At 34.0% G+C, this 27,999-nt stretch overlaps 1 protein-coding gene and 1 long non-coding RNA gene across 7 annotated transcripts; both read right to left on the reverse strand.

Annotated features, from left to right (window-relative positions):
• Nucleotides 1-88: 88 nt before the first annotated feature.
• Nucleotides 89-27,985, reverse strand: LOC128681728 (uncharacterized protein). Of its 5 annotated transcripts, XR_008406052.1 has the most exons (14): nt 27,856-27,985; nt 26,858-26,993; nt 26,210-26,363; nt 25,478-25,549; nt 17,530-17,651; nt 11,909-12,056; nt 11,307-11,459; nt 10,332-10,433; nt 9,018-9,098; nt 7,802-7,931; nt 7,249-7,571; nt 6,506-6,544; nt 5,631-5,720; nt 4,084-4,223 (listed from the first exon to the last, which is right to left on the reverse strand). XR_008406052.1 is itself a non-coding variant. In XM_053765858.1 (13 exons), exons 1-13 carry the CDS (start codon nt 27,968-27,970, stop codon nt 2,751-2,753), a joined length of 1,827 nt encoding a protein of 608 aa, XP_053621833.1. In that variant the 5' UTR covers nt 27,971-27,985; the 3' UTR covers nt 89-2,750. The 5 variants fall into 5 exon arrangements, 2 of the variants coding, with proteins under 2 accessions (XP_053621833.1, XP_053621834.1); XM_053765858.1 differs by lacking the exons at nt 5,631-5,720; nt 6,506-6,544 and adding an exon at nt 89-2,861 and having other exon boundaries at nt 4,044-4,223; XR_008406053.1 differs by lacking the exon at nt 6,506-6,544.
• LOC128681741 (uncharacterized) lies at nt 22,650-24,623 on the reverse strand. Of its 2 annotated transcripts, XR_008406055.1 has the most exons (3): nt 24,472-24,623; nt 24,067-24,298; nt 22,650-22,956 (listed from the first exon to the last, which is right to left on the reverse strand). It is a non-coding gene; the product is annotated as an uncharacterized LOC128681741 (long non-coding RNA). The 2 variants fall into 2 exon arrangements; XR_008406054.1 differs by having other exon boundaries at nt 24,067-24,623.
• Nucleotides 27,986-27,999: the final 14 nt, after the last annotated feature.

Consider the following 27,999-nt stretch of genomic DNA (forward strand, 5'->3'; position numbering starts at 1 on the left):
AACTTATAACACCTGTCATTTTGAGGAGGGTATTTTTAAATCTGATGTAATTAAAAATATGTTATAATGTTGTAAATTAAAAGGCGAATAAGGACCACGTCATTTATTTTGAGCTTACATTTTTTTTTGTATAAATTTTACGATTTTTATTAACAATCCTGAATCAATTCCTAGCTAGAGTAACGTTTCTTAAAACTAAATCACAATTTCTAAATATAATTTATACATGGTATTATAATATATACGATCGTGAATATATTTAAAAAATATGTATAAAAAAAGTTGCGGCATTCAGCAGCGGAATAATTAAAATATTAAGTAATCTGTAAGTACTGATATAATGACTTTTTTTTTAAATTTAAACAGTCCACTGCTTGCAGTCTGCCCAATTTTCCATACTCTAATCTATAGCTAGAGTACAAAAATGAAAATGCAATAAAATATTTTTTAAATAAAATGGAATGTCACATTCTTTTTAATCTGGCCAGATGAACAATACTTTCAAATAACAAGCGTTAATTATATTTCGATTAAATTTATATAATATGATATAATTAAAATGCCAGATTTCACATATTGCGCGAGTCACAGTAAATAAATAAATCATATTATACACGAAAAGGACACAATTTGTTAAAATTCATGTATACTTTTGTAAATATGTTTTTTACCTTTTTTACCAAAATAAAAAAATTTAGACCAGGGTTTATTGCCTGTTATTCCACGTACCCCCATATACAGGGTCACTGGTATCTAACGCATAACCTTCCAAAGGCGCATAAGGTACATAGAGACTAACATCTTTTGTTCTACGACTTTTGTCTAAACGTAATAAATACAAAAAATATTTTTAAATATTTTTAAAAATATTTTAGTTTTAATGTCGTTTCTATAAAACGTTAACTCTATGTTCGATTCCGTTACATAACGCTACTGTACTGTCTCGTGGCTATTACATAAAGAATAAGATGTGTAGAATCGCAAATTAGATTGTATTTTTTTTACATGAAAAAAAAAATACTACGAAAAGTCTTAGAATAAAAGTTGCTCGTTTTGATGTACCCAAGTAGCCTTTAGGAGGTTTTGCGTTTGATACCAGTAACCCTGTATAATTGTAATTATCACGTACCCCCCTATGACAATAGTGATATACCCCTGTGGTACGCACACCCCACTTCTTGGAAACCTGGTATAGATAAAAATTTCCTGGGGTGGTTCGCAGAGCGCTTCGACCGTTGCGTTCGCGCTGTCATTAAAATTTTTAAAATTTTAACAAATACGAATGAGTTTTACTATATGGCTTTATATTAATTACTCTGTACTGTAGTAATGTCAATTTTATGAATGATTGATTTTGGAAATGATTCCTTCCTCAAGAAAATTGACGGATTGTAATGACCGCGCAGGCGCAGCGCTCGAAACGCTCTGCGAACCGCCCCCTGAAACTTACATATAGTAGACCTTTTTCTTTCCGAAAGGCTATGCGAAAATAATGTTTTTATTTAATACAAAGCTTGCTAGCAATAATTTTTTTAATTACGCATTACAAAAAAAAAAGAAATAAGTACATTTTTAGTCTTTTATAATATATACATAATATATCTATTTTTAAAATCCGTTAACATATTTTAGCTTAATTTGATTTTTGTGCATTTCTTGGAGAATTTATAAATAATTAATATAATGTAGCTTTAATTTACATATACAAATAAATAAAAAAAAGTTGCTATATGTCACTGAGGGGTATATACAGTTGCATAAGTAAATAAGACGCACGTTTTGGTTTTTATTTTTTCATTATTATGGAATGATATTACGTATATTGGTACTGTAACTTTTTTGGAAGCCACCCCATAGCTCGCGTGCTTGGGAAAACGTGGTAAATTAAGTATTCCATCTCTGCGTGCGAAATATTAACTTATGCATAATAAATATATGTAAAGTTTAACAAAATTATTTGATAATATATGCATATATCACACCACAACAGCACCTTTCTAAAACAATTTATATAAATTGTATAATTTGATAAAATTATAATTTTTTAATTAAACTTTTCATTTTCGTCAAAATATTTACCTTTTACGTTTATATACGTATTTGTTTTTAAGTTATACAACTTGTGCATGTACTGAAAATATTAATTTTGTCAAACTTTACATATATCGTTAAAATATCTTGCAATTTGAGATTGGAAATCTGATTGCCTCAACGTCAACTCTGCTCAGACTCGATCCTTAGCGTAGTGTATATAATTTGTACTCTTAATTTACCTAATGAATTACCTTAATATAAAAAAAAACATTACAAGATCCATGTGACACGTCAATTCCAAAATCTGAAACTTGGATAAAATAATTTAATTTTATAACAATAATTGTTCTTCTTGTTTTTGCAAGTTTTATAATGTAATTATATACTGACATATTCACAAATGAATTCGTTTTTAGAAAAAAAAATGTTATTTTTTTTTCTCAGTAGTTCTATTGACTTGGAAGCGTCAATGGAAAAAAAATACCGATGGAACTAGTGAGAACCTTTTTTTTTAAATAGCAAATATAGACGTTGATTGATTCCCATCACATTTATAAAACATCCTATCGAGATTTATGTACAAAATTGATAATATTTTTGTGTTTGTCTTTTATTTTTCATTATTTCGCGCGCTAAATCGAGTCGCGAGTCTCGACCGACGCGAGGGCATAACGTCCGTGCCGCCATCTTTACAACGTCATAGCCGAGCATCCCTCTCAGATGTCCACTTCGCAGATTTTTCTCTTTTGTGGTAAACCCATTTTGTCCTTTTTTATCACTTCCTGTTTCAGCTGACGATATCTGTCGTAGCGTGACATGGCGTATTGCTACGACAAAAATAGCATTAAATAAACGTAATGTTTAGGATAATCGTTATTATTTTTGAATAGTTTTCCAAGAAATTGTACGTGCCTATTGTTTCTTTACAAATACTTGATTGATACATATTGTGTACAGCGGGTATTTGACGGCCTCGGTGGCGCAGTGGTGAAGTGCTTGCCTTTGAACCGAGAGGTCCCGGATTCGATCCCCGGTCGGGTCATGATGGAAAATGATCTTTTTCTGATTGGCCCGGGTCTTGGAATTTTGAGATAAAATATAGCCTATAGCAAAGCAATCTTGGATAATGTATCTTTCTAACGGTGAAAGAATTTTTGAAATCGGTTCGGTAGTTTTTGAGATTGTCAAACATACAAACTCACAAACGCTAACCTCTTTATAATAATAGTATAGATACCATTATTTAATATATGTATGTATAAGACCTATATTTGTTAATTGACGTCCTTGGAGAAAAGGCTGCGGTGAAGTTTGTTGCGCCGCTTCTTCTTCACCTGCGCTTTGGAAGCCGGCAGTAGATTTAGTTTAAGTAATTTTTGACGTCAATAAGTGATGTATATCATCCTAAATTGAATAAAGAATTTTGAATTTGAATTTAATAAATTCCATCTTAGTTCTGCTACTTGTTGATAGATGTAGTTGATAATTGTATTAATTAGAAAGAGAAAGCTATACAAGAGGGACGGAGCCACCGTGGTGATTCACACCCCACCTGTTTTAATTATTACCAGTTTTGTCAGAGTTTAAGTTTCCCCTTATCGTGACACAAATTTTGTTAGAGATCATATCGTATGCGCATAGAAGCGGTGGTGGTGTAATGGTTAAGACGCCCGCCTGTGGTTCGAAAGGTCCCAGGTTCGAATCCTACTCGCGCCACATGAGTTTGTATACCAATCTGACTCATGTATAGTAGTTTTTCGACCACCACTTGCTTCCTGTGAAGGAAAACATTGTGAGGAAACCTGCACACTGGGTGATTATTAACTTGTGTGTGAAATGGAGAAGGCAATGGCAAACCAGTCCATTACTAATGCCAAGAGAGTTGTTGTGTGTGTGTTTGAATCCACGTAATGACCACGACCCTCAGCCATGAGGAATACGACCATGAAGAGGGTATCGTATGCCGGGTCCTCACTGTTGTTGGTCCGTGGTAATAATTAAAAACTCACCCAATAACCGAAAGGTATCTGACTTGTGCTGGAGTTAGTGGTCCAGAGGCACCAGAACAGATGGGAGGCGAGCTCGAATGCCTCCACCTCGGTGAACAGCTGGTTAATATCGTCTATCGTTGGCGGCTCCTTGTCCAGGTTTGCGTGGGAGTGCTTCAGATATTCCTTTATGAATATCTCCTGGAAGGCGACCGGAGCGATTGCAGGGTAAATAATTTTGTGTATATTACAATACTGAGTTAGCCGGAAAGTTATATATATATATATATATATATATATATATACTTGGGTTCCTCAATGTTTGAATTAGATTATATAATTTACATGAATTAATTTGAAATTTTGAAAAGATCAAATTAAATTTGTGAAAAACAGTAAGTAATTTTTTGACACAAATTGATCAAAATATGGAAATTTAAACGTGACTCCACATCGTGGCGTCCGATTGAGCTGAATTTCCGCATTAGTTTTTGGTTATTTTCAGCTGATTTTGTGATTTTTAAGATTATTTTTAGGAAAAAACGGAAAATACGTTACGTAAACACACGTATACATATTCACGCCTATTTTCCATAAAGATGTGCAGTATGTATATCCTACTAATGTTATAAATGCCAAAGTTTATGATATTGTATGTGTATATGCATGTTACTCTCTCACGCAACATCTACTGGACGGATTATTATGAAATTTGGTAGAATATAACCTGGAATAACACATAGAGTATTTTTTATCCCGAAATTCCCAGGGGAGCGAAGCCCCGGGGCGCTGCTAGTTAATAATAATACATATTACATACAATTTTATATACAAGATATAAAAACTTGTATTATCGAGGTTGGAAGTAACACAATATTATGTAATTAAATTATATATAGTGAATAATTTGTGTTAATTCCAGTTAAATAATATATTTGTAAAGTTTTGTCACACAATATATAATTTGAATTTTGATGAAATAAATGACACAATTGAAAAAAAAAAAGCATTAAAATACTATTTACATTGGAGCTATATCCCAGAAGAATAACAATAAGAATTAACTATAAATCTTTTCTATATATTGAACATTCAATGTACGAAGTCATACTTAAGAATATTAATAACAAAAGTTAAAGTGTTATAAAAAAAGCTTGAAGAATGTCAAAGAAATTTGCGTTATTAATTCGAAATTATATTGTAATGAAAAATATAAAAAAAAAAAATATTAGCGAATAAGCTATTTTACACATTTTCCTGTTGTAACTTGTGAAAATATAGTAAGTACTTTTAATTTGCTATAGAATATAAATTTAATTTTTTGCGTATTTACATCGTCAAACATTTTAAATGTGGAATTTATCAAAAAAGGTTAAGGGCAGAATAAAAAAAAAATAAAAATAAAATGGTTGACAAAATGTTTTTACGCAAAAAACTTATTTTGATTGGTCAGATTTTACATAGCATATTAATATATTCCACTTTTAAATATTTTTTTTAAATAAAAAAAATATATAATATTGCCTTAAAAAATAAAATAAAATCTGACAAACCAATTTATTTTTTTTCAATAAAAAAAAAAACTTTAAACTCTTATATTCGGTATACTTTTTGTTGCGCGCTGCCATTAGCCCGCCATCATTGGACATAGACAAAATCCCGTGGTCGGCCGTGGTCTACGGTCTATGGTCGCTGGGGCTAAAAACCAAGCATAACAAACAAAAGCTGCGTATTGGCAGACAGTGTTACCCGATACCTCTTCACGATAACTACATGTTTATGGCAACATATTACGAATATTTTTTTATACTAAGAACAAATTATATTTCAAGAAATTATGAATTATAGAATAAAATATAATAGAACAATAAATATATCTTCGATAAAAATTGTTAAGATTATAGAAAATTAAGTGTTTCATTTTCACATATTTGATATTTTTTTGGTTATATAAAAAATATTACAAAGCATAACAAAAAATGGTAATATTACTTGATGCTAATATAATCTGGTGTTGCCATAAACCACTTCAAATATTATTTAGCTTTACGTGTGTTATGAAAGTTTTAAAACACAAAACCTCTCTTAAATGTACGCTATGAATTAATGAATTTTAAAATTATATACATATATATATTTGGATGATATATGTCAACAAATTATTTATATATTTAAATGAGAATAAGTCTATCTGTTCAGTAGTTTCGGAGCAACAAATTGCAAATAAAATAGTCTAAATTGAATTTATGTCGCTCTACAGAAATTAATTTACTTTTAATTAAATTACAAATACAATAGAAATAAATTTATTTGTAACATAAGTAAGTATATAATACATTTACATGTTCAATGTAAATTTAAACCAAACAATTTTATCTGTCAATATATCGAAGACGTTTATATTAAAAAAAAAAAAAAAAACTAAAAAAAAAACATCTTAAGAGAGGTTTATAAAAGCCATTTGGTGATAATGAATTACGAACCTTATCTCGTACGGAATACGGTACAGTTCCGTGTAACTGCTGCAACTTCAAGAACATGATGAATGCGGGGCGACGAGAAATTTTGTTTAAAACGGTTTTCGAAAAAAAAAAAGGGGGGGGGGCGGGGATAAATATATTTTTTATAATGGAATAATCAGAAATACACATTATAATGTTAATTGCATTAATTGAAAGATTTTAACGTAAATATAGACGATAAAAATTAAACAAACAAAATAAAAATGGTATTTCACTGACAAAATTTCTCGTCATAGTTCAATGATCTTACAACTAAATATTATTGAAAAATGTACGTGCTAATATAATTTTGTACTGCATGTTTATGTGTTCACAAGCAGAATAGCATTTTTATTTGTCGTAATATTTTTGTATTTGCTATATAATATAGAACTTACTAAACTTCGTAAGCAACATTGAAAAATTTAACATACGCCAAAAAAAGAACCAATCGATTCTTTCAAATTCGAAAACGGCATTTTTTTTATTACTGAAATATATTCGTCCCGCTGTCGCGCTACTAATTTTTTTTTGAACAGAAAACAAAGGGACAAATAAGTGACAGAGAAAAAAAAAAAAAGCCATAGCGGGTCACTGACCTCTTCGACCGTCCGTATTCACAGACATACTATAGTTTCAAGAATTTAACGATCTTTTTAAAACTTTTTTGATAACTTTGAAAAGTCAGTCCGCAAATAAACAAAAAAAAAAAAAAAACAACTCACCTTCTGCTCCAAACTGGGTACGTTGTCTTGGTTCTCGAAATAGAACGGGAACTCGGTATTCGTGTATTCGTATGCCCATTCTTGGAAGTGATTCGCGATGTCGAAAGCTCTATAATTATAGGCGCAATATTCGAAATCGATTAAAACCAATCTCGGCTCGCCGTTGTCCGATGTGTAACTGACTCTGTCGTCGGAGTTGTTGCTTTCGTCGAATATCGCCTCGAAATTGGAACTACGTCCCTCCTTGTCCTTGGCGTCTGAGAATGGCGCGAATTCTTCTTCCTCAGAGTTTGTTACGGAGTCTTCTAAATATAGAATGTTGCCTGTTGAACAAAAAATGTTCCTTCACTAGCTTTTACACTCGGCTTCGCCCGCCTTAAACCTTCCCACGGGAACAGATATTTTTCCGGGATGAAAGGTACCCACTCCGTATTTCAAATTACATGTATGCAAAATTTCAATAAAATTGGTTGAGTGGATAGAGCGTGAAGAGGTAACAAACAAACTTACTTTCGCATTTATAATATTAGAATGAAACAAGAAATATACTGACCCTCCTGCATGTCATTGTGGCAGAAAACAATGGGCGACTCGACTGTAGCGGTCAATTTCTTCAGCCATTCAATCTCTTTATCAAAATCTACAGCTTTCAGTATTTTTAGTATACGTTTCTCTTCTTCAGTCTGAAATAAAAATATGAAGTTACATGCAAAAATATCGCGCATGGCGTGCTTTTACGTAATCACACAATCGAACGCAATATCTTAAAATTACTGGTGTATTTCTACACGCCAGGTTCATTATGTAAGCAACACGCCAGGCGCATTATGTAAGCAACACGCCAGGCGCATTATGTAAGCAACACGCCAGGCGCATTTTGCGCGCTCTTCTTTATTCAACACGCATCAAGTAGAATAATTATGAATAATTAAAAATTATTATAAAAAATAAATAACTGACTAATCTCCAAAAGCGGTAGTGGTAAAAAGTGCCTTTAGGCGACTTGAATAAAATTCGACACCATCGTCAGCAATTGACAACATTTCATTTTTTTTAACATACATTTTTTTTGTTAGAATTCATATAAAAAAAAAACAATTTAATTTGCGATTCTACACATGTTAATTATATGTAATAGCCGAGCAACACGAGACAGTACAGTAGCGTTATGTAGCGGAATCGAACATAGAGTTAACGTTTTACAGAAACGACATTAAAACTAAAACAAGGAAAATTTTCGTATTTATTACGTTTAGACAAAAGTCGTAGAACAAAAGATGTTAGTCTCTATGTACCTTATGCGCCTTTGGAAGGTTATGCGTTAGATACCAGTAACCCTGTATATAAACTTAGTTAAAAAGCATGTATGGTATGTAAACAAAACCGTTTAGAATAACATACGTAATGAAAAATAACATTTTACGTAGAGTTAAAGGGAAGCGGTGGTGGTGTGTAATGGTAAAGACGCCCGCCTGTGGATCGAAAGGTCCCAGGTTCGAATTCTACTCGTGCCACATGAGTTTGTATACCGATCTGACTCGTGTATAGTAGTTTTCATCGACCACCACTTGCTTCCGGTGAAGGAAAACATCGTGAGGAAACCTGCACACTGGTTGATTATTAACTTGTGTGTGAAATGGAGAAGATAATGGCAAACCATTCCATTAATAATGCCAAGAAAGTTGTTGTGTGTGTTTTATTCTACGTAACGACCACGACCCTCAGCCATGAGGAATACGACTATGAAGAAGAAAGGGAATCTATATCACCTTGCCATGTAAATTCGGCCACCGTTCTTCTTTAGTTGTCTTCCACCACTTCCCTGTCGTCTTCCACAGCCAATTGGCCCCCTGAAACAAATTGTTCATATTTGCAACGAATAAACTCATTTTGACTAAAGTATTGTTTATATAGAACGGCCCCATAAAGTCCATTGCACCCACTTACCGATGACAGAGATTGACAACATTCGGCTGCCATTTTGTTTGACAGCCGCACAATATATTTATTTGAAATTTGTTTTCTTTGTTAATTTTTTTGTTTGAAATGGAACCACAACCCGGCCCTCTAATGTGGAAAAGCCAAGACTACAGCAGTTAAAACGTAAAGAGTAACAAACCAACACAGTTAGGAAGATAGAATTAATATCGTGTACTTTTAAATAAATGTTGACGATTTCTACTGTGAACTTGTATAACCCTATACCAAGTTACCGAGTTTACACAATTTTGCGATACATTTCATATATTCCGAAACTGTCGTTTTTGAAATTGGGAAAACACAGTACGCAGGTGTCAATGGACTTTATGGCCAACCTTATTGAATTTGACTTCATACGTATAGTCTTTTTTGAGTTTATTATAGCTTAACTAATCACTAACTTAAATAATAAATTTAACTTTTTTATAAATAAAAGGGTGAGTAACAAGTTAAAACATATAATTAAGCTAAAATATGTTTTTTCATTATAGTATTTTATAAATTTGGAATTGACAGAAAGAGCCAAAACTCATAATTTTTCTCATATTTCTCATCTTTTATTACTACACTTATCTTTTACCCGCGGCTTTACCCGCGTTAATTTCCCACGGGAACCGTTATTTTTCCGGGATTAAAGTTACCCTATGTCCTTCTCCATACTTCAAACTACATGTATGCAAAATTAAAAAAGATTGGATGAGCAATTATTTATTTCATTTCATTTCGGAAAAAACAAACAGTTACATAATTGAGCTTCAGTATAATATACATAGTTGTAATAATAATAATAATTGTGCAACCCACAGCGTTTTTATCCGCTTAACAAGTTCCATTTAGCAGTGATGTTGCCACTAGAGGTAAAGTAATTAAAATATATTTATGATTATGTGGGTAATTATCAATTTCTTTTTTCATGATATGTAGGTAAGTAGTTGATACAGTGAAAATTGGGTAAAAGGTTAGGAACACAAAAAATAAGTAAAATTAAGGTTATTATGTGTATTACAGCGTGGAGAGCAAACAAACAAACGTACTTTCGCATGTATAATATTAGTTAGTATTAGGATTTAAACTAATGAAATTATTATAGGAAGTAGAATTACCTTTGACAGCGGCACGTCCATAGAATGTATAGCGGCCATTTTTTCCGCGATCTTCATTGAAATCGCGGGTTCCCCCAACTCCTTGTTAACTAAGGGACGAGCCTGGACAAATGTTTACGATGTGAATACTTCAATTGGCTATTTGATTGGGTTAAAATAAAATGCATATACAAATTATTTATATTAAAAAAAAAAATGGTAAGACCTTGTGGCATGATGGGGACCAACACTGTTTGAATGAGTTTTTTCGGCATTTCTTCTCAGCAGTGGTAATACCGAAATGCCAGTAGTTTGTAGCTTTGCTGAATATTATTTAATTTGGAATATGACGTGAAACAGTGCCTGTGAAGGAAGGCCTAATTCGTGAATAAATGAAATATGATGTTTTTATTTTAATTTAGGTATTGAAATAACTAAATTTAAACGACCTCTAAATTTTGACGACCTCGGTGGCGCAGTGGTAAAGTTCTTGCCACTGAACCGAGAGGTCCCGGGTTCGACTGTAAAAATCGTGACGTCACAATACATCACTGTTATACAAGCTCCATATAAAATTTTGTTTTTCACATTAGAAAAGAGTATATATTGAATTTTCGTTTTCATTCGAATTTCTGGACTAGATTAGTCTAATAATCTTACCGTACTTTATAATTTACTAGCGGCCCGTCCCAGCTTCATTCAGGAATCACTCTATCCATTGGTGAAAACCGTATGAAAATCCGTGCAGTAGTTTTTGAGTTTATCGCGATCAGATACACGCGGTAGAGGGCTTTTTATAATATCTAAGGATTCACATAAAGTACGTACGCAAAAAAAAATCATGTTTCAAGATAATTTGGCTTTTATAGTTTTGTGAAATGAAAATAACACGCCAGGCGTATTTATGTACGCCTAGCGTGTAAGCCCGATCACGCCCGGTGCATTTTGTAAACATTAAAAAAATATGCTGATTTTAAACTGAAATAAAGTACTTACGGGTATAAACTCTTCTATCCTCCCTCCAGAGAATACGCCATACAATTTTGGTCCCAACCTCCTCTCTGACAGCAATGTGAATATAACAGATTCTGTCACTATCGCGTCCATCGCCCGCTCGCCATGCACCTGGCCGTATATTCTTAACAGCACCTAAGAATAAAACCTTCCCATAAAAAAATCTGGAAATTTTCTTAAGAAATTCTCATCAATTCAATGAAATCCTTTGACAACCTGTGACCACGGGGTCACCACGCCGAACTGCTACACTGGAGGTCCCGGATTCGATCCCCAATCAGGGCAACATGGAAAATTATCTTTTACAGATTGCAATAGCATTGCGAGCAGGGTTGACATTAGGCAGGCGGTGGGCGGTTGTAAAATTGCAACCGAATTCTCAAAAAATGGTAAATTTTTTACACGAACCTTGGACTTCGGGACAGCTCCAAATGTAACTGAATATGAGAACGTAGTGTTTTTTTTTTATGTTATGGCTCCATCGTTCGCCAACCGATGATTTTGCCAACGTTATTGCTGAGAATAGCACAATATGATAAAAAGGATATAAAAAAAGTTGGTAATATTGGTATTTATTGTCTTACCCTCCTGGGCTCTTCAAAATTGAACGAGCTGACTCTTGCCATGGGCTTCTTCTCGCTCTCCGGCGAGTTCTCCCGCCCCTTATACCGTCCCAGCTTCGTGAGGTCGTCGGGTAACGCCACATAGTACAGGAAGTTTGATAGACCGCCGCTAAAATTAAGAAAAGCAATAAAAAAAAAATTGAGTGTAATAATACCACTTCTGCACTGTTTCGTCTCGGTCTGATATTGCAGTGATACCACCATCTAGTGGGAGCGTTAGTAGTAAACTAAATAGTCACGATGAAAACTATCGAACATAATTCAGAATCGGTATTCGGTAGTCTTGTAAGGTGCCATTAGGTGACATGAATAAATTCTCACACTGGTGTTACTAAATAGCCCACTCGATAAAAGATATTCAAATCAAAATCATATGTACAGAAAACGTAATAAATAATATACCTAAACCTTCCTCAGGAATCATACTATCTATTATTGAATCGCATGAAAATCTGTGTAGTGATTTTTGAGTTTATCGCGAACAGACAGACAGACGCGGCATAGGGGGCTTTGTTTTGTAATATAGGCTATAACAACATCTCAAAATAGCGATCGTAAAGTTGCCAAAACCAACCGGATAAAGGTTGACTAATATATCATTGAAAAGCGGTGTTTACTTTATTGACCATTAAATATTTTTATCACATAATTACCGTTAAGTAATTTTCCTTCGACCTACATTAATGTATCGTACTGATTGTTTAAGGGCGATAATGCTATAAATAGATTGATAACACCATTGTCATTGTTTAACAAGCTCTTCATCGACGATTCCATGATATCCCAACTAATATTATAAATGCGACTGTGTGTTTGTTACCCCTCTTCACGCATCATCTACAGGACCAATTGTTGTGAAATTTGGCACACGGGTAGAAAATAACCTGGACTAACACATGGAGTGGTCTTTTTATCCCGAGATTCCCACGGAAGCGAAACCCTGGGCGCAGCTAGTTTTACATAAATAACATTTTATACAAGACTAGCTGCGCCCCGGGGCGAGTACGAATAGTAGTTGGGACAATTGGTATTCATATCAATCTCCTACTAATTTCTCTCATCTCTGCATATTCCGTACGCAATTTCGGAGTTGTGAAGCCGCGGGACCATTGAATTTCAACAAGAAACATTTTAAAAAACACTCGGCTGTGATTTTAAAACCAGCTGACGTCAACCCTCCTTGGGAATGCTATTGTTGCTCTTCAGCCGCCTAGGCTGTGTGTCCCTTAGTCGCCTCGTACGACATCCACGGGAGGATATGAAGTGGGTGGGGTACAGAACCTGAAGAAACCTAATATCTAATTCCTTCCGGCATGACCAATACGGTTTAAATGAGTTTTTTGCAGCATTTATTCTGGAAAACTTTTCTGTTTAATATAAATAACTATAAAAATGTTCAAGTAAGGAAAAAAAAAAATATTTTTTTAACGCCACAGTTTTTGCGCATCGCCATTGGCCATAAGGAAAACATATTTTTTCTTTAGAAATCACCATACAATAACTATTTGTAAGCGTGACGCGTGACAAGACTGAATTATGGATTTTCGTTCACATAAAACCACAATTTAAACAGTCATAGACAAAAAAAACACATTATTCTCAATGAATCACGATGTAAATAATAGAGCTAGTTATAAAATCTTAAGCCAATTGTTAACATCACTAATCGGCAGTATGCATATTATTGCACATAGTCAATATCTTTATTGCACCCATAAAGTAATCACTAATCTATGCTTTTGTCTCTATACATTCCATTCACCCGCCATTATGATAGTCCTTCAAATCGAATTATTCTGTTTTATGGTTAAAACTATGGAATAAATATTAAGCGTATTAATCAGTGTTTACACACATAATATTTACTGACTCGTACAAAGTGCAAGTGAAGAAAAGGTGATATATATATATTTTTTTAATATTGCATTGTCATCTAAACTGACTAATAAACAATTCGATACATTAATGTAGATCGATAATTACTTAATGGTAATGAGATAAATAAAATATTGAATATTTAACTTCTTCTTTGACGACCTCGGTGGCGCAGTGGTAAAGTTCCTGCCACTGAGCCGAGAGGTCCCGGGTTCGATCCCCGGTCGGGTCATGATGGAAAATGATCTTTTTCTGATTGGCCCGGGTCTTGGATGTTTATCTATATATGTATATGTTATAAAATATAGTATCGTTGAGTTAGTACCTATCCCATAACACATGTCTTGAACTTACTTTGGGGTTAGTTCAATCTGTGTGATTTGTCCTGATATATTTATTTATATTTATTCTTATTTTTATATACTTTTAACATATGTTCTTTGTACAATAAATATATTACAAACAAAACATATTTATTTATATAAAAACACGCCTAGCGTGCTACACATACCAACACGCCAGGCGTGTTTCACAAGCTAACAACCGCACGAGACAAACAAGGTTCGTAAATCCAAAATAAAACAAAAGTCTGATAGCTCTGGGTAGCCTATTTCAACTCTTGCTTATAAATTATATGGCAAAAACATTAAAAATAGTGTATGGACTGAATATGATACGGCCAGCAGTCACGAATAGGCACATGAAGAAGAAGCGTGTTTAGCGTTTTTAGTGTAAATGTATGCTTTGCATTCTTGTCGTTTGTTTTAATATCTGTTGCTTCTTAATATTGTATTTTCTTTGTTTCCGTTTCTAATTTATAAACTTTCCGAGTGTATATTTTGGGCTACCACCCAGTTCTTAATTATAATGTTTTGTTTTGTGTAATGTAATGGCTGTTAGCTGTTTTGCACACCTTATGAAATAAATAAATAAAGCGACGTAGCCGAGAATACAACCGGAAACTGATGCGAGTTTCGTACCATCACACGAGGGACCCCAAAAAACGTAAACATCAAACAAAAACACAACTTATGTAACAAAAGATTAACTTTTTACCACGTCAAAAGAATTAGATTCGATTCTGAAGAAAACGACAATGTTTTTGCAAAAATCCATGCCAATTTGTGTGAATATAATGGACGTTATTTGATAAGGTTTTTGTGACTTGTTGATTATCTTTGTGGTCCAAGTTTTAAGATGTAAGCGGAAAGTTCAATATCGGTAAACACTATTTCATGTAATGCTCACTAGTATGATAAAGATAAGCGTTGTGTTTGGTGTAAACCTGTATTCTATGATAGGTGGCGGCAAATGTAAAATCACTAGATGGCGCTGTGTGTATTTTAAATGCGGTATGGATATTTTAATTCAGCTATCCCAATCCCATTTTAATAGGAAGAAAAATTGTTCCCGAGGTAGGTAGGTCTTGTATTAGTTCAAGCGGGCGTAGCCGCGGATAAACAGCTAGTGAGAAAATAAAGCTTTTTATTTAACGTTATTACTCAATATAAAACAGTTTTGAAAAATGATAAGACTTTAATTTGAACAATTCAATTTCCCGCTGTCTCCTGTGATATTACGCCATACAAACACATACAAATGGCCATAATCCAAGGCCAGATAACTTTATTTTCATTTTTTTTGTATCGTCTGCGGCGTGGCCGGGCACTTAACATAAATTGGAACGTGATAGGTTTCTAGTTTCCTGTGAAATTGCAAATTTTCAAACATCATATGTATTTTGATCGCGTTGACATGCAAGTTTTGTTTTTTCACAGCTTCAAGGGGCCATCGTCCTGGACATTTCATGTTAAATCTCAACTTTGTACGTGTACGCATTCCTGAGAAAAAGTGCTTTGACAGTCGGACAACAAAGTGATCCTATAAGAGTTCCGTTTTTACCTTTTGACGGAACTCTGACTGACGGACGGAAAAAATGTGGCTTCGTCCTAGAAAATTTTGTTATTTTGTTTGTTAAGGATAAACTCAAAACTATAGCAGATATGTAGCTAGAACTTCCACTTTAGCATAGAAATTAAATAAATATATTAGGACAAATCACACAGATTGAGCTAGCCCCAAAGTAAGTTCGAGACATCCAAGACCCGGGCCAATCAGAAAAAGATCATTTTCCATCATGACCCGACCGGGGATCGAACCCGGGACCTCTCGGTTCAGGGTCCGCCCTTGGCACTTTACCACTGCGCCACCGAGGTGTCAATTATGTATGCACATGTGGTATGCATTTTTCTTATAAATGTTGTTGTGCAGCGCGAACGCAGCGGTCGAAGCGCTCTGCGAATCATCCTTTATAGTATTAAAGAGTATACGAACGATAAACATTGAACTTATATAAATATTTTATTGCTATAGTATTGTTTTAAATTAATGTATTATTTATTATTAATATTTGCGCGGCTGCGTGCAGGCTGGTTACAGTTGACTTCAGATCTATGTAAACCTTGCAAATAAATTATACTATTCTATTCTAAAAGAGGGTCTTACTAAATGCAGATAGACGGACAGACTGACATTCGCATTTATAATATCAGTGTCGATTTATTGCATAATCAATTAAATTCCATTGGAATTCGTCAACGGTTTCCTTTATCTGGCCGAAACCAGATAAAACCGATTACAAAATTACTCAAACAATCAATGAATTTATCTATCTATAAGCAATGACAAGAAAATATACGATTAATATTATCATAATGTTATAAAATAATTAGTGTACCAATGCTTTCATTCATTGGAGTGGGAGAGGGACTTCGAACAGGTTTTGTCCAGTATAAACTATCTTCACAGACATAAATCAAATACACATATTACTTCAAATCGAAACATATTAAAAGAAAAATAATTATTCATACTAATATTACAAAGAAAAATGATTAATATTTTTGTTTGTAATGAAAAAAACTTGGAGAACTACCGGGGCGATTTTGACGAAATTTGGCACTGAGATAGGCGAAACCTTCAGGAGGTTACATTTCATCATGGTTTAACCTGAGCCGCTGGTTAACAATAAAATCATTTCTTAGTCGTATTTCCTCATGGCTGAGGGTCGTGGTCATTACGTGGTAATGAAACACACACAACACAACGTTCAAACAGTAAAAGGTTGTAAAAACAGACACGACGCGGCGTGTGATGCCATCTAATGGCAGGTAGTCGCATACACACTAGTGAACTAAACTATCCACCAGTGTCCAGTTTTACTCACGATATTTTCTGTTTTCCTTCGCCGGAAGCATGTGGTGGTCAATGAAAACTACTTCATATGAATCAGATTGGTATACAAACTCATATGGCACAAGTAGGATACGAACCTGAGACCTTTCGATCCACAGGAGTCTTAACTAAAGTCATTACACCACCACCGCTTCAAGAAAAGAGTAACAAACAAACAAACATACATACATACAAACAAACATCCTCGCGCAAACTTTCGCATTTATAATATTTAGTGGCGATCTCGGTGGCGCAGTGGAACCGAGAGGCCCCGGGTTCGATCCCCGGTCGGGTCATGATGAAAAAAGATCTTTTTCTGATTGGTCCAGGTCTTGGATGTTTATCTATATATGTATTTGTTATAAAATATAGTATCGTTGAGTTAGTATCCCATAGCACAAGTCTCGAACTTACTTTGGGGCTAGCTCAATCTGTGTGATTTGTCCTGATATATTTATTTATTATGAATCTACCTCATCTTTCTGAAGTCCAGCTGCTCAGGATCCACAGTCTTCCACGCTCCGTACAGGTAGTTGCGGCATATCCTGGCTGCTACTTCCCTCATCTCCTCCTCAGTGCCGCACATTTGTAATTTCTGGAACGGGTTTGTTGCTTTTTTTATTCATTGAACAACTAGACATTGCCCGGGACTTCGCCCCTGTTGGAATTTTGAGATAAAACATAGCCTATAGCAATCTTGGATAATGTACCTTTCTAATGGTGAAAGAATTTATGAAATTGGTTCGGTAGTTTCGGAGATTAGCCACCTCAAACATACAAACTCACAAACGCTTACCTCTTTATAATAATAGTACAGATAAATTGAATAATAGACAGGTAGCTTCTGTAGCTGATGTGTCTATGTATATCTATATCAGGTAGCGTTGAAAGTTCTATAAACAGTTCGCTTTATAGAGTAACTTCAATTATATTAATTTAATTCATAGGAATCGCAGATATAATCTTGAAGGCCTCCATCGATCGGGCGAATATTTGTACCGGTCACAAATATCTGTCTGCAGTTCTGTGTGTATTGTGCCCGTTTCTGTGTTTGTGTCAGTCAGACCCGTGGTACAAGCTTAGTGCTTGTAATTACAATTAATTAATTGCAATACTACACCAATGTAAGTTGATTGGAATTAATTGTTAAACAAGCAGACAATACGAGATTTTAATCTTTCATCTGAAATGTGACATTTATCTTTTGCCCACGGCTTCGCCCGCGCGAATTTCCCGGAACAGTTATGTCCTGGGATGAAAGGTACATGTATGCAAAATTTCAAGAAGATTGGTTGAGTAGATAGAGCTTGAAGAGATAACAAACTTACTTTCGCATTTTTAATATTAGTTAGGATAACAGAAAAACATGGTATATATATTCAGTAAGTCAGTTTCTCTCTCATCTGAGTGTTCACCTGGTTTCTTCCTCAGCCCTTAAGCATTGGTTGTCGGCTATTGATTATCCTAGTTTATTTATTGAATAATACCCAAGCAACCTTTTGCAGGTATATCAGTCAGTGTTGAAAGTTGACAATTGAAGTTTACATCAATAAGTTTTAAAGACCATAAAAATTGGGGGATAGGCATAAACTTCATAGATGGTAAGCGGTTACTGAGTGGTTACAAATATTTGAGGTGTTAAATTTTTAAGTTAAATTTAAACATGTACATGTAAAGAAACATGAAAAGAATTTTATAATCAAATGTAACAATATCTATGTGAGAAATACCACGTCAATAACAAGAAACTGTAATCCCTTCTGGCATAATAGGGACATGTTAAAATGAGTTTCTTTCCACATTTCTTCTCAGCAGTGGTCATTCTAAAATGCCTGTACCCAGTTTAGAAAGAGCCTATTTCATTTAAAATTTGATCTGAAAAAGTGCTTGTGATGGTCTAATTTCTGAATAAACACTCCCGACTTAGACTATGTATATTAACTTTAAGTTAAATGTACATAAATAGGTAGCTTACAGTCACAAAAGACAAATGCTTAAAACCAAATCTATTTCAAAAAGTTTTTCTATACTTTTTGATATTATGAGTTTCATTTCAGTTACATGATACAAGCAAGGCGTGTAAAGAAACGTTACGAATGAAGGTTCATGTTCACGCCTTATAAGATTAATTACCTACTTGGTGGAAAATACCACACTCACAATAGTCAGAATTTGAAAACTTACATCATTATATTGTTCATATTTAATTAACAAAACACACATTAACTAATGTTTTACATTGTTAATTATATAAATAAAAGGTTGCTTTTAACATTACAGAAGTTACCCAGGCATTGCTATAGATAATTATACGATAATTTAAATAATTTCAGCCGAAAGATAGTGTTCACTTATATCCTGTGGTAATGTGAGTAAAATAGCGGAAACTCACCCAACAATTGTTTCGATTCATTTCCACCAATCTTTTATAACTATGGCGAGCTTGTAACAAAAGGTTTCTAATTGAAAAAGACATTAAAATCGCCAAATACGATGTGCGCCGTTCATATATAACATCAGGTGAAAAATTACGAACACATTGACATTTGATTTTTGACAGTTTACTTTTTCGGAAATTTATTGATATTTTTTTTGACAAGTGTTGCCTGTTATTAAGAAAACATTTCCCGATTTAGGATAATATATTTTTGGTACTGTGCAAAGTTATTTGGTTGTTTACTATTTTAGTGTACTGTTTATGTTTGGAGACATTTTTTACGTAACAAAACAGATTTTAGGGAAAAACTAAAGTCCTATTTCCAAAGTAAAAATGTCTTTAGTTTTGTTTTACAGTATCATTGGCGTATTTAATTTTAGTAGGTATTCGCGGTTTAATTAGATGTAGCCTTGCACGCCCGACTTTTTGTATTAACTGCGCACACATAACCCAAATGAGTAATGAACCTAATAAATGAAGGAGAAAATACTGAATTTAAAACAGTGGCAAAGAATAGGAATTATAGCACATTGTAAAATAATTTATTATTTATATTTTCCATATAAGTAGTGAAAATAGACACGATAAATTAGCCTATTTAAAAATATTTAACTATTTTTATATTTTTAAAGTTAATTTTGAAGTGACGTAGATAAATCTAAATAAATACCTATTGTAGTAGTCATCAAAGGAAAACAAATAGTTATCTTTTAACCATACGTCACTACAGTGCTGCACAATCCAGACGATACAACTCAAAGAAGAAAAAAATATTTCCTTGTTGCACTCTCTTATAATTAAGTTAGATGTGTTATTTATTACCTTGGCCATTTAATATATATACAATCACACTAATGTTAACTCAAAATGTGTTTGTTTTTAACAAATGAGTTATAAAAACACACCGCTGCGTACAAAAATCGCTTATGACACGACTGCACACTGTAAATAAAAATTATGTACTGCTGATTCTCGTTCGAGTGACGTCCACAGCGAACAGAAATTCGATAGGCCAGCGCATTCGATAATTCATGCTGAGTGACAGAGACAAAAGATCCGATTTTGCACGAGCCGATACGAAATCGCATGAAGATAATCCTTCCTTGTTGAACGTGTCAGATAACGCGACCATATTCAAAAGTACGATACTTTTGGTTTAGACCAATGACACTGTAATTCACTCAAATAATTAGGTTAATATGCAAAAATCAACGTCAAATAGAACATATAGGTAGACCAATGTAAACAAAACAGCATAGATTACTCTTGTTAGATAACTACCAAGAGCAAAACAGATTGTCATTATCTACGTTTGTTAAGCTTGTATTTTTTATAAATCAATGTGAAAATATATATTTTCTAGAATTATCAAAGATTTAGATTGTTTTGTTGATCATGTGGGCTCGATTATGTTTCATAGATTAAATTACTAGTAAACAGCTTGTTTACATTTGTTTATTGTTAACGTTTATTTATGAAATGTTACCTATTGTATATGTAGAATTGAAACAGTAGCACACAACCTTATAAGCGTGTTTGACTATCATTTTATCTGCTAGACACATATTTACTCGTGCATCATAAATACCGTCATCAGATAAATATGAAAAAATTCCTACACAGATCAGTAATTAAAAATACCTATTTAATTAGTATTTCAAAATGTAACATTGCGCAGTTAGTATGAGCGCTTTTATTTACCGTAATGACACCGAATCCGCGCAAAGTTTGGCGAACTGTTCCACGACAGTGTGGAGCTGGCATATGATGTATAATAACATGAATTAATGACGACTGGTTTTCTGATACAGTAGATAAGAAAACTTATACGTATGTTTCTGTGTATAATAAAATTTAATGGCTATTTATGTTTATTTACAACGCTAATAGGTAGGTATTTTGTGTGTAAATTCATGTTTTAAGATAAATAAATAAAATTTACACATATAACTAGGTATTTTTATTTTATTTTTCTTATTTCTCGTTAGTATATTATCCACTATTATTATTAATACGAAAGTTTATGAGGATTTATGTGTGTAGGTATGTTTGTTACTCTCACGCAAAATCCACTGAACCGATTATTATGAAAGTTAATACTCGGGTAGATTAATAGATATGGGATCCGGATTATACGTCATAGTGTTACGGGTTTCGTACTAGGTAGGTACTTCCTACATTTTATCCCGAAATTCACATATTTCCAATCTAAAAAAGAAAAGCAACACGAATATAGTTCGGTTTTTCCTCAAGGTTATGTAACAATGCTTTTTATCTGCTGAAAATGGATAACTACTAAGTATCTATTGTGATAACTAAATTATCTGTCTGCGTTGCCTATTTTGCCAATACTAGTGACAGTTGTAAACGCTTCGCTTGAATGTTTATTATATATTGGCTTCGCTCGAGTAAAACTATAATAAATTATACACCTAACACTTCATCTCGCCTCGAATCATACTGTTGTTTAGTTTTAAAGAATGCATTAGATAGGTACTTAAGGACAGACAGACGGCTAGAAGCGACAATTATAAATGATTCGATTAATGGTGTCTAATAATAACGTAAATAACAAAATATTTCAGTTTAATTTAACATTTTTAATTAGAATCGTTTATACGCATAAAAATGTCATTGCTTTTTTACTCTGAAAATAAATGACGTTACTCAGACATCACTGTCGAATACAAGTTCTTTAAAAAATATTGTTTTTGATTATTAAAAAAAAGCTGGTTGAGTTGTAGTCAAACATTGTAAGTTATGTATGGACTTGAGACCGATATGCAAGTAATTGTGAATATTCATTGAGATATTCGTTAAATTATTCATGTTTGGTCACGTTTTATTTTATCAATATCTTGCTGTGTATGCGTATAAATGCGGGCTATTAAAAAAATATCAATTTACTTACAAAATAGAAGTTATGGAATGGTTATAGTAAGTTTTTTACGACTTTAGCTCATACTTTTTGTAGAATTAAGTATTTTTTACAAGCTTTTATAAAGCTTGCCCTTAGTAGGTTGTGTTAATTTATTGCACAGTACGTACTTACTACGTAGGTAAGCATATGGAACTTGTGTGTTATCTGATGATAAAAAAACACATCGTAGTCCAGGCTTCAGTAACGCAAGTAGAGAACTAGAGAAATCATTCGAGTTAAAAAAAAGTTGAGATGTATTTAAAAAAATAATAATTTCGTCGCCAGGGAGATTCCGCAAGCAAGCATTTAACTCGTGACAAACATATCATGCTCAAGGTACACCATTATGTTTTGCTTATTATAATGATTTCAACTCTGTACAAAGTGGGAGGAAATAGATTCACAGTTCTTCAATCACACACAGGCATAAATTTCACGTCTTGTAGATTATATTGAACTTCACAGGCAAACGACGAAAACTTATAATAAAAACGATTTTTCTGCACAGCTTGTTTTCTTACGTCACGTTGTCTTGATCGAAATCTAGAACATGGAGTTCGTATTAATAAAAAAATAACCTTGACACGTGAAAACATAACAATTAGCCATGCTTTACCGAAGCTAAGTATACCTAGGAATCTAGTTTGCCGTCGCGTACCTATTGATTTTTTCATACAAAAAGAAAGTTACGTTACAGCGAAATTATGGAATGTTTAACGAAACCCATGCAGGTTTACTTTCGAAGTAAATTTTATCCTACAAATAAGTATTATACTCGTAATGCATAACATCTATACAAATATACGCCTTGCTTGCTCAACTGACAATGTTACCATTTTTTATAATAGGTTAATTAGTTTATTATTGAATTAGACAATTTTATTTGTTAGACAAATTAAAAATCCCCCGAATTTCAATATATATTTTTCGCTACAACTCTTTAATGGCTGAACCGATTTTGATCAAAAATATCTAAGAACTACCGCATAAAAATTAGCTATAAAATAAAATAAAAAAACTAATCCAAATTGGTTCACCCGTTGATGAGCAACGGTGCCACGTATACAGACAGACAGACACACTTAGCGGTCAAACTTATAACACCCCTCTTTTTGCGTCAGGGTTTAAAAATTGGCGGGAACTTAAAAATTGGAGGCCTACACCAAAATTTGGTTGAGTAAGTCTGAAGAGAAGATGTTTTATTAGTATTTTGTGCTGTTTTTGTCTAGCTTAAGTACCTTGGCTCACAGCGTGTGGGCATTGTAAGTAGACTTTGTCTTTAAATAGAAAACTGTTAGATTGTTTTGTCTATCGGTCTGTTTGTTCGGGCTTCACACAAAAATTCTTATAAAAAATTGGTAACTATATAATTTTTTTCCTAGAATATAATATTTCTCATCGAACGTCACGACAAAGGCCTCGATTCTGCTTCCATAACGTTAGAATATTATAACTTTTTAATGTTTCTCATTTTATATGAATCTTTTGAATGTGTGTGACTGCGAAAAAAATTAATGAATTTATCTCATCTAAATAGCAGATATTATGGTAATTTTCATTCCGAAATTTAGCAAATTTCTGTATTAAAAACAACACAGAAAATACACTCCTATTAGCACTATTACTTTTATAAAAGGAACGAGATATACTTACGATATTCGTGACAGCAATCAAAATATTGACGTTTGCGTAAAAAGATACACAAAAGATAGTAACACTAATGAGATTAAATAATATATATACATCCTTTATATCAGCCGCATAAAATAATGTGATATGATAAACATGACATTCTATTTGTTTAAGAATTAAGTGTTGCTAGTATTTTTTTATGTACTGAAATTATAATTAAAATCATGGCAGTTCACGGTCTTGTAAATTTTCCCTGAAAATTGGGAGAATTTTAATAATTTGTATTCCCGCCCGAATCGTTATCATACCACCACAACAACACAAATATTCATTTATGTATTCATTCCACTCTATACATAAAATAGACTGGTGACAGACAGACAGACAGACGGGCAGTGGAGTCTTAGTACAAATGGCCAGTTTTACCCTTTGGGTACGAAACAGTAAAATCCCAATATTGCACAATGTAAAACTTTTAATAATTTTGTGTCCATGATTAAATTCATACGCGAAACACTGTCTTTTTGTCTGAAATGATTAATATTAATGAATGGTATTTTATTTATAGTAGGTACATACATAAATACCTAAAACAAACGTCTATTTTTGACATATTTTTAAAAGAATCAGTGAGTGTTTGAGGTTATATTAAAGCAGTGTCCGTTGTGGCCCATTTTAAACCAAAGACCAAGAAAACTATAGACCACAACGAGTGTAACCAAATGAGATAGAAGATTTCCATACAAATTCCTGGCGTATTCCGGCTAATCTCATACAAATTAGCAGATTGCGCCGGGTACGTGATGAATGATGATGAAACATATCAGCCCTCTCGTTTCACGCTTTCACTTCACTTCCTCACTTAGCTATTCCCTACTATCGAGTCGATTCGCAGTGAGGCGCAGCTAACCAATCACAGTGCGCCATCGACGCAACGACAACCAATCGCAATGTGATTTGGTCGATAACGAATAGCAAATTCGCACTTACTATATCAATTCCGAAATCGTCCACACGGTTTTGCCGAGAAAAGCATGACTGACAGATAATGTCGAATTTATAATAGTACCACGCATCTTATTGTTAATTCTTGTAAAGTCTCATTTTATTAGTCTTCTTTAATCTAATATATATTTATTTATTGTTCTATAACAACATTTACGCTTGTCTGTATGTTTATATATTTCTTCTATATCTTTTTATTTTAATATTTTTTTTGTCTAATTATTCAATACTGTTAAGTTTACTGCACCCTCTTAGTTTACCTGTGTCTCTTTCCATCCAAAGGTTGGCTGAAGAAATTGCGTTAGCGATAAGTCCGCCTTTGCACTCATTATGTTTGAATATCTTGTTGTAACTGTACTGCTTTGTGAATGGTGCAATAAAGAGTTTATCTATCTATCTTATTGATACATATTATATGGATATCTACCTTCGCATCTTGCAGGGTTTTGTTTGAAAGTTTTTTGTTTTTCTGTATAATCGCCGAGTAGTTGCTTTCGTTCTGAAAAACAAAAATAAATTTTGTTAAGCGCATGGTTCCTGCCCGTTGAAATTAACTCATTATTATTTAGTAGGATCGGGGCAATGATCTAAGTATACCTACTTAGATCATTGCCTTCCTACCTGTGTAAATGCTCTTCACTATCATATCAAACTATGAGCAGATAAGATAACATCATATTAGATTTCGCGTATCTCCAAGTTTCTGCCATTTTATCAAGCAGGACCGGCAAATTACGTAGGGAACAAATGTCTGGCTATGCCGCTCCCGCCCGGCCCTGGCAGAAGGCAAACCCAAGAAGTGCTGGCTTGATGTCGTCGAGGATGATATGCGTGACAATGGTCTGACAACTAGGGTTGCTGACGACCGTGCGAAGTGGAGGGGAAAACGTAGGAAACTCTGGACTAACGTAAGACTCAATGGCTGCGAAAGAAATCGGGAAAACGCTTAGGTGTGAGTTTGTACTCTATAAATAAATAAAATTAATAAATATAATAGGATAAATGACACAGATTGAGTGTAAGTAAGTTCGAGACTTGTGTTATGGGATACTAACTCAACGTGACCCGGCCGGGGATCGAACCCGGAACCTCATCGGTTCAGAGGTACTTTACCACTGCGCCACCGAGGTCGTTATACTAAAAGAGCATCAGATCTTACTCTATGAAGCCTATGTTTTTTCTCCAAAATCTCCAGTCGTTTCTCCATGATGCTCAGCTTGTTGTTGAAGTCCTCAGCTATACAATTGCACAGGTTGAGTGACTCTCCGAAGATGATCATCTTGCATTTCAGGTCTTCGAAGTCGCCGCGGAATCTGTGTGACATTTATTAATGACTAGATGTCGCCCGGGGCTTCGTTCCCGTGGGAATTTTAAGATAAAATATAGCCTGCAGTAATCTTGGATAATGCACCTTTCTAATGGTGAAATAATTTTTGAAATCGGTTCGGTAGTTTCTGAGATTACCCACCTCAAACATACAAACACACAAACGCTTACCTCTTTATAATAATAGTATAGACAAATAAGGATCGAGTTATTACAAAAAAGTTAAAGTCATATCAGTCCTTGAGGAGTCTTGAATAAAATCTGACACCTGACGTTAGGCTTTCGGGATGAGTGCGATCACGTGTTATGTATTTATACGCACATCTCTTTCTTATATATGAGCGAAATGGAATAGAAGATAGCTACGGGGTCTATAGATTTCTTTGTCTATGGTATATACCTACTATCTTGGTCACGAAATACGAACGTACGTTCAAAAATATGTTCTAAAAGATTTTTAACTGTAACGGTATCTACTAACTTAGTCAAGGAAGACGTGATGGAAGTCCCAGAGTACGTGGTGGAAGTAGATGAGGAGATGGAACCATCTCGTAGCCGCACCCTGGCGTGCTCCTGGTGGCCCATTATCTGTGAGTCTTCGCTGCTGGATGAGGTGTCTGTTAGAACGAAACACCAAGTCATAGATCTCTCTCTCTCTCTCTCTCTCTCAATGCAAATAAGTCTGTCTGTGTGCCTGTTTCGCTTTCATGGCTAAACCGCTCGACCAATTTTGATGAATTTTGGTATGCATTTCCAAAAATTAACCCCCGAATGTATTAATATATATTATTATAAGTAAAAATAAATATATTAGGACAAATCACACAGATTGAGCTAGCCCCAAAGTAAGTTCTATACTTGTGTTATGGGATACAAACTCAACGATACCATATTTTATAACATAAATAAATAAATAAATAAATAAATGAGGACAAACCACACATATTGAGCTAGCCCCAAAGTAAGTTCGAGACTTGTGTTATGGGATACTAACTCAACGATACTATATTTTATAACAAATACATATATAGATAAACATCCAAGACCCGGGCCAATCAGAAAAAGATCGTTTTCCATCATGACCCGACCGGGGATCGAACCCGGGACCTCTCGGTTCAGTGGCAAGAACTTTACCACTGCGCCACCGAGGTCGTCAATCAATAACATATACATATATGACCCGACCGGGGATCAAACCCGGGACCTCTCGGTTCAGAGGCAAGCACTTTACCACTTCGCCACCGAGGTCGTCAAATAAGCGGCAAAACATATTCGAGATCATCAAACACAAGTCTTTTCAATTGATGTCACGAAATATATTTTGCGAAACTTTATATTTTGTACAAACTAATTTATTTCTGTCACTTTCGTGTCTTTGGCCGAGACAGTACGTAAATAGGTTATGTGTATAAAATTTCAACTAAATCGGTTTAGTTTCTGAGCTGGAAGGTTAAACAGACAGACAAAAGCACGTTTTACCTGTATATACATGCACCTTGGGCTTAGAATTGATTGTGGGATTGTATTTATTTGGTCTTTTTTCATTCTTTTTTCGGTCTGTCTTCGTCACCGATTGAATTTTTTCCGTAGCCATTTTGTATTCTTTTATGGAAATGCGACTGT

This window comes from Plodia interpunctella, chromosome 28 (assembly GCF_027563975.2).
Source record: "Plodia interpunctella isolate USDA-ARS_2022_Savannah chromosome 28, ilPloInte3.2, whole genome shotgun sequence".
Classification (NCBI taxonomy): Eukaryota; Metazoa; Arthropoda; class Insecta; order Lepidoptera; family Pyralidae; genus Plodia; species Plodia interpunctella.